Source organism: Centroberyx gerrardi, chromosome 17 (assembly GCF_048128805.1).
Source record: "Centroberyx gerrardi isolate f3 chromosome 17, fCenGer3.hap1.cur.20231027, whole genome shotgun sequence".
NCBI classification, from domain to species: Eukaryota; Metazoa; Chordata; class Actinopteri; order Beryciformes; family Berycidae; genus Centroberyx; species Centroberyx gerrardi.
Genome location: NC_136013.1, coordinates 3,213,538 through 3,228,164, shown reverse-complemented (window position 1 = coordinate 3,228,164; position 14,627 = coordinate 3,213,538). Strand labels below are relative to the sequence as shown.

At 44.9% G+C, this 14,627-nt stretch overlaps 2 protein-coding genes across 3 annotated transcripts in view; one reads left to right on the top strand and one right to left on the bottom strand.

The window, feature by feature from the left end:
- The window catches only part of brf1a (BRF1 general transcription factor IIIB subunit a), a 100,253-nt gene that overhangs the window by 15,807 nt on the left and 69,819 nt on the right, over nucleotides 1-14,627 (top strand). The window contains exons 5-6 of the mRNA XM_078289488.1: nucleotides 4,206-4,237; nucleotides 8,976-9,048. Of these exons, the coding sequence (XP_078145614.1) occupies nucleotides 4,206-4,237; nucleotides 8,976-9,048 (105 nt within the window). The remainder of the gene's footprint in view (nucleotides 1-4,205; nucleotides 4,238-8,975; nucleotides 9,049-14,627) is intronic.
- On the bottom strand, nucleotides 9,608-13,887 carry LOC139917085 (BTB/POZ domain-containing protein 6-B-like). 2 transcript variants are annotated; one of them, XM_071906122.2, is made up of 5 exons: nucleotides 13,557-13,887; nucleotides 12,982-13,321; nucleotides 12,367-12,457; nucleotides 11,923-12,041; nucleotides 9,608-11,265 (listed from the first exon to the last, which is right to left on the bottom strand). In XM_071906122.2, the coding sequence occupies exons 1-5, from the start codon at nucleotides 13,579-13,581 to the stop codon at nucleotides 10,233-10,235; spliced, it is 1,608 nt and encodes a 535-aa protein (XP_071762223.2). In that variant the 5' UTR covers nucleotides 13,582-13,887; the 3' UTR covers nucleotides 9,608-10,232. The 2 variants fall into 2 exon arrangements, with proteins under 2 accessions (XP_071762223.2, XP_071762222.2); XM_071906121.2 differs by having other exon boundaries at nucleotides 12,982-13,887.

The window sequence follows — 14,627 nt, the reverse complement described above, 5'->3', positions numbered from 1 at the left end:
GGGGACGACCTCATTAACCTCATTAACCTCATTAACCTCATTAACCTCATTAACCTCATGGCCCTCCGGCTGCCTTTCTGCAGTGTTAAAGGATTAATTCCGCTTATTTTCAACCTGGACCTTATTTTCCTTGTTTTTGCCATCATGCTGGTCAATACTGATCCAAATTTCATCAGTTACTTCACTGTAGGGCTCAAAGATATTGACAGGAAATCTAATTGTGATTATTTGACAGAGTTTTTCTTGTCATAAATCTTTTAGAACTTTAAAATTGTTTAAAGAAAAGTGATTTTGTTAAAAAAAAATAGATGTCAGTGTGCAGGATTTACTAGTTTGAGTCTGATGAAAGGTTTTGATTTATGGACCAAAGATTGCCTGCAGCTCTAAAACTCCTAGAAATCCGGTTTAAGCAATTAATTTGAGCCTCTGTGATTTGGAAATTGCAGAAGTTCATATTACGATTTCTATTGTTTTTTCGCTTAATTGTTCAGCTCTACTTCACTGTGTAGAGCTAAATATACCTTTCAGTTTGCAGGTAGCGTCACCAGTAGGTTTGCCGTCACCCTGCATGTGAACTGTGTGCATCTGTAGAATGAACTGTTAAAACAAAGTGGGAAAATCACTTTGAAGAGGAAACCTGATCAAAGAGCAACTCTCCTTTTGGAAGCTGCTTGCATGCTTGAATAGATCTGTGTTTTCTGCATGCATGGGGGGAACGCTCTCTGTCCGATCACATGCTTTAATAGCCAAACTCAAGTTCAGTGTGTCGATGCAAAGTCGCACGTTAAATCTGCATACCTGTATCTTAAAACGGATCAAGGACGGCACATCAGAGTCTCCCAGCGAGCTTCCGGCGAGCCGGTGGCGGCCAGGTCGCCTGTCGCTGCCTTTCTTAATGTTTCATAATCTCCGAACCGCCGCCGTTTGAAGTCGAGAGAGAGACGTGTCATCGTTAGGATAATGGGGCTTTTAGGTTCATCCTTTTTTCATAAGCGGGGCGGCTCTTGGTTTTCGCGTGACTATGCAAGCGCGCTCGATGTGCCGTTGTGGGTTTATTCCTGACTCGCTGCCTGTGAGGATGAGTGTGTTATGTAACGGGTGCCGGAGCAGTGCAGGCCAGCCGGGATGGGTTTACCTAATGAAAAAAAGGGGGTGAGGACAGTGCAGTGCCGTCCCGCTGCATTGTTTACTGGCCTTTTGTGTGTGTGTGTGTGTGTGTTTGGAGGAGCGAGGCCTGGGTAAAAATAGCTCTGCTCTCTTCCTTCTCCACAGCTGGGTAAGTGTGTAACGCTGTCAGAGGAGAATCAGGACGAAGACGAAGGCAGAAGGAGAGCAGAGCGAAACCAGAACAGCCGTCTAATCGGGGGTTTTATTTAACGAGGACCACACAGAGTCTGGATCGTGTGTCGATGTTTACACTGCAGGCAGACACACAGAGCATCCATCCATCCTTCCCTCCTTCTTTCCCTCAGTCTGGCCATCTTTTTGTCCTTCCAACCGTCCTTCTACCCTTCCTTTGATGATCTTCCTTCTTTCCTTCATTTTCCCTCAAAGTCAAAAGAAGCTAAAATGAGTAGAGGCCGCTAGAGGCTGGCGGTCTTCTCTGCGATGGTCTCGTTTATTTACTGTAATTACACTACTGCCTTCATTAATGTTCATTCATTCATTTGTAGCATCTTCAAAGGTTAGAGAAGAGGGCTTGTGACCTGCAGGTTGCCAGTTCGAGTCCCCTCCACCAGCTGGGAATATCTAGTATTATATGAATATGAAGCAGGGCAAAAACAACATTCAGACTCACTTCTCTGGACATCGATTGGTTAAAAAAAACTCTTACTCGGCCTCATTTTAGTCATCTTGGAGCGTCCTTCCCTCCCTCCTTTCCTCCATCCTTCCATCCTTCCTTCCTGTAGAACCAAATACGGAGTAAGGAGCGTTTGTTTTTTTTGTTTTTTTTTTCCAGTGAAACCAGATGTTGAGGGACCTGCTGTCGTTTATTTTCCTGATTAAGGGAGTTGTCTGTAATCTCCAGACGGCTGTGTGTGTGTGTGTGTGTGTGTGTGTGTGTGTGTGTGTGTGTGTGTGTGTGTGTGTGTGTGTGTGTGTGTGTGTGTGTGAGTGAGAGAGCGTGCGCTGGGATTATCTTTTCCATTTCATCTGCACTGCTGCTAATTCCATTGTGAGGCCTTTTTAGAGGAGCGCCGCTAATCCACTCTGGCAGCCTGGAGACAGGTGCGCCCGTCGGCCCACGGAGACCCCGTCGCCACGGAAACCGGCGGCGACGTGTGTCCGAGCGGGCCTGGTCACCGGGAGGATGGGATGTCCACAGGCTGGTGGAGCAGACGTGTGTGTGTGTGAGAGAGAGAGAGAGGGAGGGAGAGAGAGAGAGAGAGAGGAGAGGTGGCAGCAGGGCGGGCGACAGGTCCGTCAGTATATTTAGAAGAGCTGTGAGGTCAGAGGTGATGAGGTGATGCTTCAGTGTCACTTTATATTTACTCTCACACCTGCCTGAGCTGATTGTGTTCAGCTCGTTTTATTTGATTGTCAGTGTATCACCATGTCGACTGCACAGGTCTGACGTCGTAAAAATACTTAAAGCACATTCAGTTGGATGTTTATGTGAGACTGCAGGCTTGAGGAGGAAAGGAAAAAAATTCAGCTGCTCCTGGAGGCTGATGGACGCTTCAAAAAAAAAACTTTAATTGATGCAGTAAAAGCAAAGTGTGTCAGCAGCATGCCTTCATCAGGGTTACATCGTAACTTTGTGCCTTCATCATGTAACTCTGATAAAGAAATGTTGCTGAAACACTTTGCTTTTACTGCATCAATTAAAGTTTTTTCAGCCTCCAGGAGCAGCTGATTTTTTTTTTCCTTTTCTAGTTATTTCCAGTTCATGCACTTTGGTTTAAAGACCAAGTTGTGACAGTTCTTCCTCTTGTACTTCTCTATTGCAGGCTTGAGGCTTTTCATCTAATGCAGTTGAGAGATGTCGAAGAACCATGTGAAACTAGCTAAATTCAGTCATTGCTAATGCTAAACAAATGGGATCCATAGAGACAGTTCAGTTCAGTTCAGACATTCAGTTCTTTTCTCATCATCCTCATTTAGCGTAAGGTCTTGATTTAAAGTGGTAATCCATCAGATTGTTGTTTCTAGTCTCCATCTTTGTTGCTCAGCCTCATGTCTGTGGTGTTTCTGCACTGCACTTCCCACAGATCACCTGTCAATCAAACAGTGTGGGCGGAGCTTGGATTTTCTGTTGATGCAGTTTGAGTTTCTCTTTTCTTTGTCTCTTCAGCCATGGTGGCTATCTATCGCTGCTCATGCTAACTACCCAGTTCTTCTTCTTCTGTTTATTCCAAACAAACAGGAAACGTAAAACGCATCACTTCCTGTGCGGCAGAGGATTTTTCCCAGGAAAGAGCGACCAGACACCGGCTGGTTAGAACAGACAGTGGAAAAGCTTTATGAACTGGATATAGGTTGAATCTGTGTTGAGTTACATCAGCAAAACAGAGTAAAGCAGAAACACACATTTATTTATATTAAAATATCACAGATTATTACTTTAATGTTATTTAAGTTAATCTGACAAAGAATTACACAACATGCCACAGTTGCCCTTATAGCTCTAGTCATTTAGTATAAGCGGTGGATAAATGTTGTGTGTGTGTGTGTGTGTGTGTGTGTGTGTCTGTGTGGTGAAAACCAAACTGCTTTCCAGTTCAACAGGTTTTAAGACTTCCAGGTAAAAATAAATCTGAATATTGCATGAACTAACAGGAATTATATGAAGTCAAATGTGGCTACAAAGAGTGTAATGCAAGTTTTAAAGTGGGAAACACTTTGTGGTTTATGAACAGTGACAGTAGAAGACAGAGAGATGGATGTAGTTGAAAAGTTCAGTTTTGTAGTCATTGAGTGGTTCAGTTGTCATTTGTTTTGACCAGCATGGAGTATCAGATGAGGGTTTACTGTCAGTAAATCAGGACAACTCAGTGTGTCAGATAAGATGATCGGTCACAGAGCAGAAAACTAAATTAACTTTCAAATACTTTCCTGTGATTATCAAACTTTTCTTCCTCTCATTGCAGTGTCTTATGTAAAAAACCTCGTCCATCTGGCGCCTTATTAGACTAAAACAAACCATGAAAAGTATGTTAAAGTCTGTCTGTTATCTGGTTTTGTTGCCTTGACTCGCTCCTCAGACATGCTGCTGGATCTCAGTGATCTTCTGCAGGTAAGTTTCCACACTTTACATTACTGCTATTTATATTTTTTGTTAATGATTGACCATTCGTTTTCATTCATTCCATTCACCATAGGATGTAAAAGCCTTTTGAAGAAAAAGATAACGTTTTCAGAGTTTGAAGAAAATCCCGTTTGTGAATTTCTCAAATTTTATGTCGATGCCCAACCCTGTTGCACATACGCACACACACACACACACACACCCACACACCCACACACCCCTACCTCTGACCATGAGCACCATGTTGCATCTGTGCTGAACCGCCTGGTCCCGTAGTCATCGTGTAGACTCACACCCCTGTAATTAAACCCAAGCTGTGTGTGTGTGTGAGTGTAAATTTAGAAACCCCTTCCATTTGTCTGCATATTTAATGGCTGCCGATTCAGAGTGAGTCAGGGGTGTGGCGGTGGCGGCGGGACATTTCTCAGAGTCACAGCTGGTCAAGGGCTTTTATTTTTATGCTCCCAGCTGTCCTTGAGGAGCCGTCCGCCCCCCCACCCCCCCACCCCCCACCCCCACACCAACCTACCCCACCCCCCATCATCCCTACCCAGGCATGTGGAGGATGGGAGTGGATTTAGGGTGGGAGGGGGGTTGGTGGTTAATGTCCAGCATTTAGACTGCTGCTGCTGCTGTGGGTGATATTCCACCAATCCCAATTTTATGGATCCCCACCCAGGGCACTTGTACTGCCTTACATGATTTAGATGAGTGAGGGTGTGTGTGTGTGTGTGTGTGTAGAGTTGTGGGGTGGGGGGTGGGTAGCTAATGGATGTCTGTGCCTGCTCTCATAAAGTTACTAAAGTGGAATAATGGTATTGATTAGGGTTGGACTGACATTGGCTTTTTTTTTGTTTTTTATTGTGGTAGTTTTACAGTACAGAGAGAGACAGGAGAGAGAGGGGGGAGACATGTAACAAAGGTCCTGGGCCGGGTTCGAACCCAGGATGATGATATGTTTACGCGGTACGCACCTGAGCCCACTGACCCACCAGGACGGCCCTGACATTGCCGTTTTATTAAATATCAGCTCTTGGCCAGTCAGTGTTGTCCACCTCGGATAAGGTTTTGAACACTTTATTTATTCAATTGCTCAGAATGTTTTTTGGAAATTCTTTATTTAAAGGCAATAATGTTTCCCCAACTGTTGACTAGGGGGGGTCTTCCTGCCTTAAAGAGCTGCTAATCTACCTAAAACAATTTCATCAGTCTGTGTTTCAGTGGAGAGTTTTAGTGTCACATGATGGTGTAAATGCTGTTTCAGAGGCTTTTCCACCCTGATGAGAAGAAAAAAAAAAGGGAAAACACTGAATATGAGGAAAGCCATGAGGAACGTTTGATAGCAGCACTCCAGAAATCCAAAACACAGCAAGACCTGGTCTCAGTTTACCTTTTTTTTTTATTTTGGCCTCATCAGGCTAATGTGTTTTGGTACAAAGTCACTGTCAAGGAAACATTGAATGGCATGAAAATGGGCAGATTTGAAGATGTTGAATATTGGCTTAAATATCGTCTATCAGCAGCTTTGAACCAAATCTTTCAGTATCAGCCTTCAGAAACCCATATCAGTTGAACCCTAGTATTGATCATTTACCATCTTTCCCATGTTATTCTTTTGTACTTCCATACCTGATGACATCACAGGTTTGAGTGTCACTTCTCTGCTTTCTGGCTTTTCTGGAGATTTGTTTATGTTCACGAATATTGTCTGACCCGCCCTCGACCTGTAGGAACAGCGTCTAGGAATCCTTAAATTGAACGCCGTTCCCCTTGAAGCTCCGGTTCTCGCGTCCACCTGTGGAGACTCGGCCTCGCCGGATCAAGCGACCGCACGGTGCGTTTGATGGTAGAGCGGTCTGACTCGACCCCGGACCTGGAAAGCCCCACTTAGCGCTGCAGTGGGAAAGAGCTCGATTTCACCTGGTGCTTCCACTATTGACAGTTTGAAGTAGTAATTAAGTGAAAGACTCAAGCATCCTGTTAGTCGTACTGATTCAAATCGGCAGACAAAAGAACGATTAAAGTCCTTGTTTTTCAGATGAGATGATTCATTATCTACAGACAGGACATTATATATGTTCAACTATACTAAATACCATGCTGCTTGAATGCATAAAGATACTCAACAGTGAATTTCATTCATACAATTGGGGCAGCAAAATGAATCATGCACAGTTATACACTTGAGTTTCTCATAATCTTGGAATATTGCCAGTATTAAAACATTTAATTTCCTTCAGAATGTACTTGAAAATTGCGGATGCATGTTGATATAACATGCAAAATGCGTTCCTCAAAAGTTTTTGTTCTGCAAAATTAAACATTTCTATTCGTATCTCACGCTTTTAGTTTCCACAGTTAATAATCGGGGGAATATCGGCGAGATTGAAACATTTCATTTCCTTTAGGATTTACTTCAGCTGTAATTGGAAATTGCTGAGATGTTGATTTAAAGTGCAAAATGTGCAGCAAAATAATTGTCCCTCAAACGTTTTTGTTCCCCAAATTTGTGTATAGTCATTTATCAGGAGTTTAGTTTCCACAGTTAATAATCTGGGGAATATCGGCAAAATCGAAACATTTAATTTCCTTTTAAAATGTACTTTAGCTGTAGTTGGAAATTGCAAATATGTTGATTTTGTTCCTCAGTTAGATGAAACTAATAATCATTAATAATCGTCATCCTCATTTTAGCCATAACCGTGCAGTCCTAATCTGAAGTGACGGTACCAGTGCCACCTCATCCCATTTCCACCACCGACAACTTTTCTTTTTTTTTTTTGCTTTTGTGTTTGAATTCCTGAGCGGACTCCGGCTCCCAGAATAGCCGGGGAGCGGCTGCGGCCTTCCAGACTCCGGAGGGGGCTGAGAGCGAGAGTCCGTCTGTCTGCTCAGGGACCCAAACCCCCCCCCCCCGCAGGTCTGGAGCGTCGGTCTGGAGGAATGAGAGAGAGAGCTGACCCGGGATCACGACCTGATCCCGCAGCTCTCACTCCCCCCTCCGTCCCCCCCCTGGCTTCCAGACCAGACCCGACTCAAACTGAATTCTGGGCTGTAAATACTGAGAATTCATGAAGAAGAAAATGAGAGATGTGCGGGGAAGGATTTGCCGCTGTGGTTTTGTTACTCAACATGATTCATGATGTAGATCCTTTTATATAGAGGAGAGGGAGGGGGGATGCCAGAATTTACTGCTGAGCCTTCTGGAGGTGTTGTGGGTAAAACACAATGAAACATCTGTGATGGGAGGCGCCCAGCTTGATAACCCCCCGTGACACACTCTGCCTCATCCAACGCCCCCTTTCCTCCCTTCTTTTTTGACGTCCAAAACCAGGTTTCTGGATTGGAGCTGGGCTTAGTTCGACAGCACAAGGGATTGCTGCAGCAGATCCTGTGCTGAGACCGAATCCTCGACCAGAATTGTAAAAAACACACACAGCGATAGTCGGGGAGAGTGTTTCGAATTGAAGGCTTTCACTCCAGAACACTTTATATCGACTTTATGAAAAAATGACCTGATGTTCACGACTCTATTTCAAAAGTACAAGGCATTATATAATCTGAAATGTTACTTTTATGTTAGCAAAAGGTCTTAAGATGAATAATAACGGCCGTAATAAACCGTAAGGAGTTTTACTTTCATGCCAGCAGTCATTTAGTCAGAGCAGATGTCCCATTCTTCAGTTGGTGCATGACTCATTTTTGAGTGAAACTTCAAATTAAATTGTTCTTTTGTTCTCAAAGTTCAGTCAGTCATCAGAATAACCAGCGTCACTGTGCCAAAATCTCATTTTATGTGCTGATGTTATTGGTGAAACAATTGCGATGCAGATATCTGTGAAAAGCCAATATTGGATGATAATAGTACGGAGAGAAATCGTTCATGCCTTCCTCTCTGACACAGGGAAGTGATCAGGTCACCTCAAAAAGTCAGTGACAATCATGTTCTGTGCCAAAATGTCATATTTTTGTATTCCTGTCAGTGACACGAATGTCAGCGCAGATACACCTGCGAAAGGCCAATATCATCTGATCATATTAGTGAGCCAGACCCTTCATCCAGATACAGGCAAGCAGTCAAGACGGCTCCAAAAAAGAAGGGAAATGGTGTGTGTGTGTGGGGAGAGGGTGGAGGAGTGAATGGGTGATAGAAATTGCGATTAGAAATTAATGGGAGCTGTGAATTGAAGACACTATATAAGACCTGGGAAAAAATAAATCACATCCCCGCAAATAACGCTAGAGCTTAGCTTTTAATCACACATATTGAAATTGTGTGAGATTTTCTGCAACCTCCAGGTCGATTACGCAACTGGAGCATTTAACCTGATGCTGACGCAGCGGCCATGTTGTCGTGTCGGATCCCAATATTCTCTCTCTCTCTCTCTCCCTCACTCTCTCACTCTCTCAAACACACATCATCCTTTGCAATTTCCCTGCTGTTATAAGAAAAACACGCATCTTCAAAAAAGTTCTTTTGAGTTGAGGGGAAACTGACGTATTTTCAGAGTGATGTTCAGCCATTATTCTAATCCTATAATTCATTTTGAATGGGTGTTATGATCCTTGGAGTCATTAAACTCACTCAGGACATACAGGATCATGTTAACATCCAAATCATGTGACCAAAACTTCATGTACAAGGTTTTCCCCACCATCAATAACCAGTTTTTAAATCACTGCTCTCGTCCCTTTTTTTTTTAAATCATTGTTTTCTCCTCCGCAGGTGAACGTGTACGTCCTGGGAAAAACGTTCCTGGTCCTGGCCAGAGAGCTGTGCATCAACGCCCCGGCTATAGGTACCGACCTCACCTTCACCCCACTCTACACTCACTTCTCTTGGTGGATTCACAATACAAGATTTCCTCAGTTAAGTTCCTTTGCCTTTATGTTATGCATTAGAGTAAAATGAGTGTGTACGTTTTTGGTATTTGTATCCCAAGTGGAAATTGAACCCCACACCTTTGCAGTGTTGGTGCCATTCTCATCTTATTGAACTACACAGGGAATAACTTCACTCTGGCAGTGTTGGACCCATAATCTTCTCACTGAGCCACAAAAGCCGGCTGATTTTTCAGGTTCAGAAAGCATCTGAGAAAACTGGCATGATTTTCACTGCAATCTTAAATTTTGAGTGTGCCTGATTGGTCTAATTAAGGCTAAAATCAAGTAAATCTTTTACTGTTTATCCACTTTCAGTCTCACTTGGATGTTGAAGCTGCTCTTATGGATGTGTAGTGAAACCCAGGTGTAGTTCTCTCTGGTGGGACTAGAGGGCGCTGCTGCACCTCAAATAGCCGCTTCCCCTCAGTTCACACAGGCACCGTAATGATGAAGAAGTGACATCTGTGGCTTCAGTCACATTATAACCTTTATGTTTTTTTCATCAGGTTTATAAGCATTCTTGTACAGAACAGATCTGGGCTTTAACAGCATCAAGCTGTTAACAGTTAAATCGTATTTTACAAAAGACACAAGGTTGCCGCGGCCGTCCTCTCTGAAGTGCAAAACAACTTTTTTTTTTTTTTTTTTACAAGGTACTGCTTTTTGCATTTTTAATCATAACACTATACATAAAGTTTGCTCTTGTGTAATATTGCTGCCCAGACTATAGTAACAACATTGTATAGACTTGCAATTACACAATTTGAAGCAGTCCCTACTTGTTCCAGTTGTGGAGCTCAGCTTGATTACATAACCACAAAGCGCTGTACTAATGTTGTTTCTACAGCAGCCACAGCCCTTAACACAGGCAGCAGAGCAAATAACGTTAAGTGTAACCCAATAATTAAATTAAAAAATAACATTAAATTAAATAAGATAAAACAACGCTTCCTTCACTTTTAAAATAGTCTCTCAAAGAACTAACCAGGCCATTTAGTGTGACATTACTCTAGTGTCTTTAATGCTACATTACTTTGAAGGCTGGGAGGCAGGGATGAACCTAGTCTTCCATCAGCAGTCCAGACCAGTGTAGTGCAGCTTATGCATAGAACACAAGCTCTGGGATCTGTCCTCCCTGTACTCCAGTCCCGTTGGTGCTGTCTGAGGAACATTGGAATTGAAATGTCACTTTCCCACACTGCACCTCCGTCATGCCCTCCTGGCCAAAATAGCTCAGTTCATTCCCATCCAGCACGGCGCTGACCGTGTAGAACGCGTCCTGCTCCACCTGAACCGGGTGCTCGAACCACACCGAAAACGTACTGCTCGACCCGTCCGAGACAAACTTTGTCATGTTCTGCGCCAGGGTCACCCCTTGTCTCTTCAGTTCGATCTTGACGCTGTACTCGGCCTTGCCGCCGCTCGACCCGTACAGCCCCAGACCGGCGATAAAGATCCTCTTGTCCACCGCGAACTGGATGCTGTCGCAGCGGCCGCGGTAGCGCCACTGGTTGCTCCGGTAGGCCGAGGACTGGAAGCGGTGGCACCTCTGCGGCGCCAGGCCCTTCCTCGACGCCAGCGGGAAGTCCAGCTTGGGCTTGGTGGCCGCCGTGTACCACAGGAAGACGTTGTGCGTCTCCTCCAGTGTCAGGATGTCGGACTGCGCCGCCCCGTCGGCGAACTCCTCCAGGCTCATGGTGGGGATGCGCACCAGGTACAGCGCCTTGCCCAGGACGTCTCTCTTGTTGCGGGTGGTGGCCCCCAGGCCTTGCCTCTTGCACTCCGCCATGGCCCAGCTCATCACCGCGTCGAAGACCACCACCTCCTTGGTGTTGAGGGTCTCTCTCCGCAGGATGATCTCCAGCGTCTGCAGGTCGATCTCGCAGAAGCCCTCGGAGCACAGGGCGAGCTCGGCCTGGGCGTCGATCACCTCCCAGCAGCGCTGCGTCAGCTCGGGCTCCTCGAACAGGCGGCTCTGGGAGAGAAGCACGCAGGCGTTCTTGGCCTCCAGGCTCGTCTCCAGGAAGTTGACGCAGGCCTTGGCCAGCGCGGGGACGATGTACTTCTTGGCAGCGTACAGGGTGGCCAGCACCGTGTCCGCCTCCAAGTCTATCTCATCACTGTACATGTACCTGGAAGAAGGAGAAGAGCCTCTTAATCACTTTGTCCGCCAAGTACAGCAGACGTACAGACATTTGTTTTGGTGGCGTTGGTGGAGAGACATATCAACAACTAATATTCCCAGCATGCACAGGGACGTGGAGTGCTTTAAGAGCGCTCGGGAACTGTTCATCTCTTCCTGTCTCTAGTATTATTCCTACTGTATCGCTGGAAGGCATACCAACAAAAACATGTAAAATGGAAATTATGATCGCTTCCCCCCCCCCCCCTTTTTCCAAAGGGGATTGTATGATGACTTGACACATCCAACCCTATTCTCAAAAAGGCATAACAAGCAACAGTCCATGCTGCTGGCTTAGGCAATGCTATTGAATGAGCAACAAAGGCAGGCTATTTATATCTTCTAGTCTGCATATATTCCCCCTAAGAAAATTGTCAGGCTTTGGATGAGGAAAGAAAAAAAAAATGTTTCTAGTTGAACAAAGAGCGCTGAGAAAACCAGCAATTACAGAGCACTGTGCTGCTGCCACGGCTCTCTGGCGCTCCCAGCATTTTGGCATTCGACTCTGCTTAGCTTTGGATGAGTAATAATATGCTTTGAAGTGACACTGACTGTGCTTGTCATCTCTCCTTCTGGTTGGTTATGTGAGTGATGGTGAGTGGCTTACTTCAGCAGAATTAGAAAAGCAGCAGGTTCCACATCTGGGATATGGATCTCAGACTCCTCCTCGGCCAGATCGCCATAAAACATGGCACAGAAGACCGAGCTTCCCACGGCCAGCACATACTGCAGGGGAGGGAGGGAGGGAGGGAGGGAGCGTTAGATGCATCAGTGACAAATGCAACCTCTTATTCGCTAAGTTCAAGACACACAAGTATTTTTTTTTTCTCAGTGGCACTGGTGCAGAGACATCGACAACTTTCCCTAGTAACACAGGAAAAACAGGACCTTGCATACAGTTTAAAGCGACTTATCAAGACATTTAACAGACAGTACAACATACATATCACTCTGTGTAGATGCAGTCAGCTTCTCTACTGTCTTTTGTATGCGTCTGTGCTTTTATAGCCAAAAAAATATATATATTTACAAGAGGTAAAAATGTCTTTACCTTGTGTGCTGGAACTCTCTCAGATTCCCCCAAGGGTCCAACAATGAAGTGGACATCAGCCATCAGCTCATTGTTAAACATCAAGGCATTCCTACAAGCAAGAAGGTGCACGAATAAGCCGTCAAGTATATTATATAATATCCAAACCCTCCCACTCTCTTATAGCTCTGAATTTGCCTGGCGACGCTGTGTGTTTGACTTGGAGAGGAAACATCGCGTGCATCCTGAAATTTATGGGATTATGCAACCTGTACAGTATAAGGATAATATAACAACATGGGTTGATATAGTAGTTTTCCTTTAAGTAAAATCTCTATAATATATATCTTAAAGGGACTTGTTGTGTGCCTGCTACTCGATAGTGAGTTTCTTATTGTACTTTTTGGTGTTGTTTTTATCTCATTTGGTATCAACTAACATATTCCTATAAGGACTTTTAGTGTATTTGTGATTTTTAGAAGTCAGTTGATAATGACTTTATTGCATTTTATGGCATTTTTACCTCCTATGGCGCCTCTATCATATTCCTATTGGGACTTGTAGTGGTATTTACATTTCCTTCTCACATTTCCTACAGACTTGCAGCATGAGGAGAGATATTTAGTCGGGAGTTACCTCTCTCTTAAGGTGGGGTGGCTGCACTGCCAGCTGGGTGGGTCTATGTTGTTGTTGGTGATGTTTTGCTGGGTGGTCGGGGTGGTCGCGGCGCTGCTGGACCGGCTGACCGGCACGTCTTTCGTCTTCTCGGTGTCCGCTACCGTAGTGCCGTTGGCCAGGTTGGTGTTGGTGTTGGCGGCGGGGTACAACTCCGCAGCCATCTTCTTCTTCTGCTGCTCCTCCTGCTGCTGCTGCTGCTGCTGCTGCTTCTTGCTCGTCAGGGACAGGGTCAGGATCTCATAACATACCGGCAGCCTGCCCGGGTGCTTGCCGACCTTTTTGGACTTTTTCAGTGTTTCTGGAAGCAAGAGTAGATAAGTCAAACACCTCATGATCCGGCCATGATGGAGCAACCTGCAGTCTGCCGTTGGCATCGGCACAAACAACCGCTCTTCTTCTCGTCCCGGTAAAACCGAAATCAACGGGCAGATCTGCTGGTTTACGTTACTCAGCGGCGAATTCAACCTTGTCTGTGTGAATCTGACACCTACAACTGCTGCTTTAAATCGGTATCGACAGTGAAGTTTACTAACCCCGGATCAATTTTAAGAGCAACATCAAAATATCCGTCCGGCGGAGTCCCGTTTCCCCTCCCAACTTCGATCAAAAATACTTTTTCTTCTCCTTCCTGGCGGTCATCTCATCCTCTCTGGACGGAGAAATGTCCACGGAGCGTCGTTTATTTTCCCTTTCTCAGCGAACGGTAATCCGGATAGTCGCAGCTGGCATATAAATCCTTCCTTCCCCTCCTCTCCGTCGGCGTTAATCCTGCCAGATATCTCTTTCTTTTTTTCTCCGAAGCGACTATCGAGCGAGACGAGGCCGGAGGATCTTCCGCGGCGGCCGTTTGCATCCGAGGTAAATAGTCATTTGTCGGGAGTTTTTAAGGTCTGGTCTATTTTTTATTTTCGCTGTAATCTCCTCGGACGCCCAGGCTCGCTGCGGACGAATCAGATTTACGCACAGCGGTGACGTCAGGAGGCAGGAAGCGCCTCCCCCAGCGGCTCCGCAGAGTGCGTCACCGGCCTCTTGTTCCCGTCTACTGTCCCGCTGATTAGATGAGGTGGTAAACAGAAAGGCCGGTATAATATAATATAACCCTCCAGTCCGGGAGCGTTATGAGGCAAAACGACCCCAAAATATAAAGGAAAAATCAATAAATTCATGTTTTTTTCCCTCTCTGGCTTCACACAAGTCACACCAGTTGAATACTACTTGATATGATATGTGCTGTGATTTTATGTCATAATGATTTATGTGAGCCTGAAAAGGTGGGAAATAATATTCTGCACATAAATAAATAATGGGGGTTAACTGTCACCCTTCAGTCCTTGATCATTACAAGGCAAAACATCCCCCAAAATAAACAATAATCAATAAATTCATGCCTTTTTTTTCCTCCAAAGACCCTATAGTTATATATATTTAACGTATGCAATGATTTTTTACATTATAAAGAGTTATAAAGAGTTAGTCATAAATTGAGTTGAGGTGGGCGCTCTCTCTCTCTCTCTCTCTCTCTCTCTCTCTCTCTCTCTCTCTCTCTCTCTCTCTCTCTCTAATGAATGTTTCCATATTCTTCTTCCAGTGACATGGTGGTAAAC

Bases quoted from the DNA above. Each gene is read 5' to 3' on its own strand.
- LOC139917085 (XM_071906121.2), bottom strand. From the start codon at position 13,397: ATGCCAACGGCAGACTGCAGGTTGCTCCATCATGGCCGGATCATGAGG. The intron at 12,458-12,981 runs GTAACTCCCGAC...TCTTGCTTGTAG, and splicing joins CACCCCACCTTAAGAGAGAG to GAATGCCTTGATGTTTAACA. The intron at 11,266-11,922 runs GTAAGCCACTCA...TCCTTCTTCCAG, and splicing joins GCTTTTCTAATTCTGCTGAA to GTACATGTACAGTGATGAGA.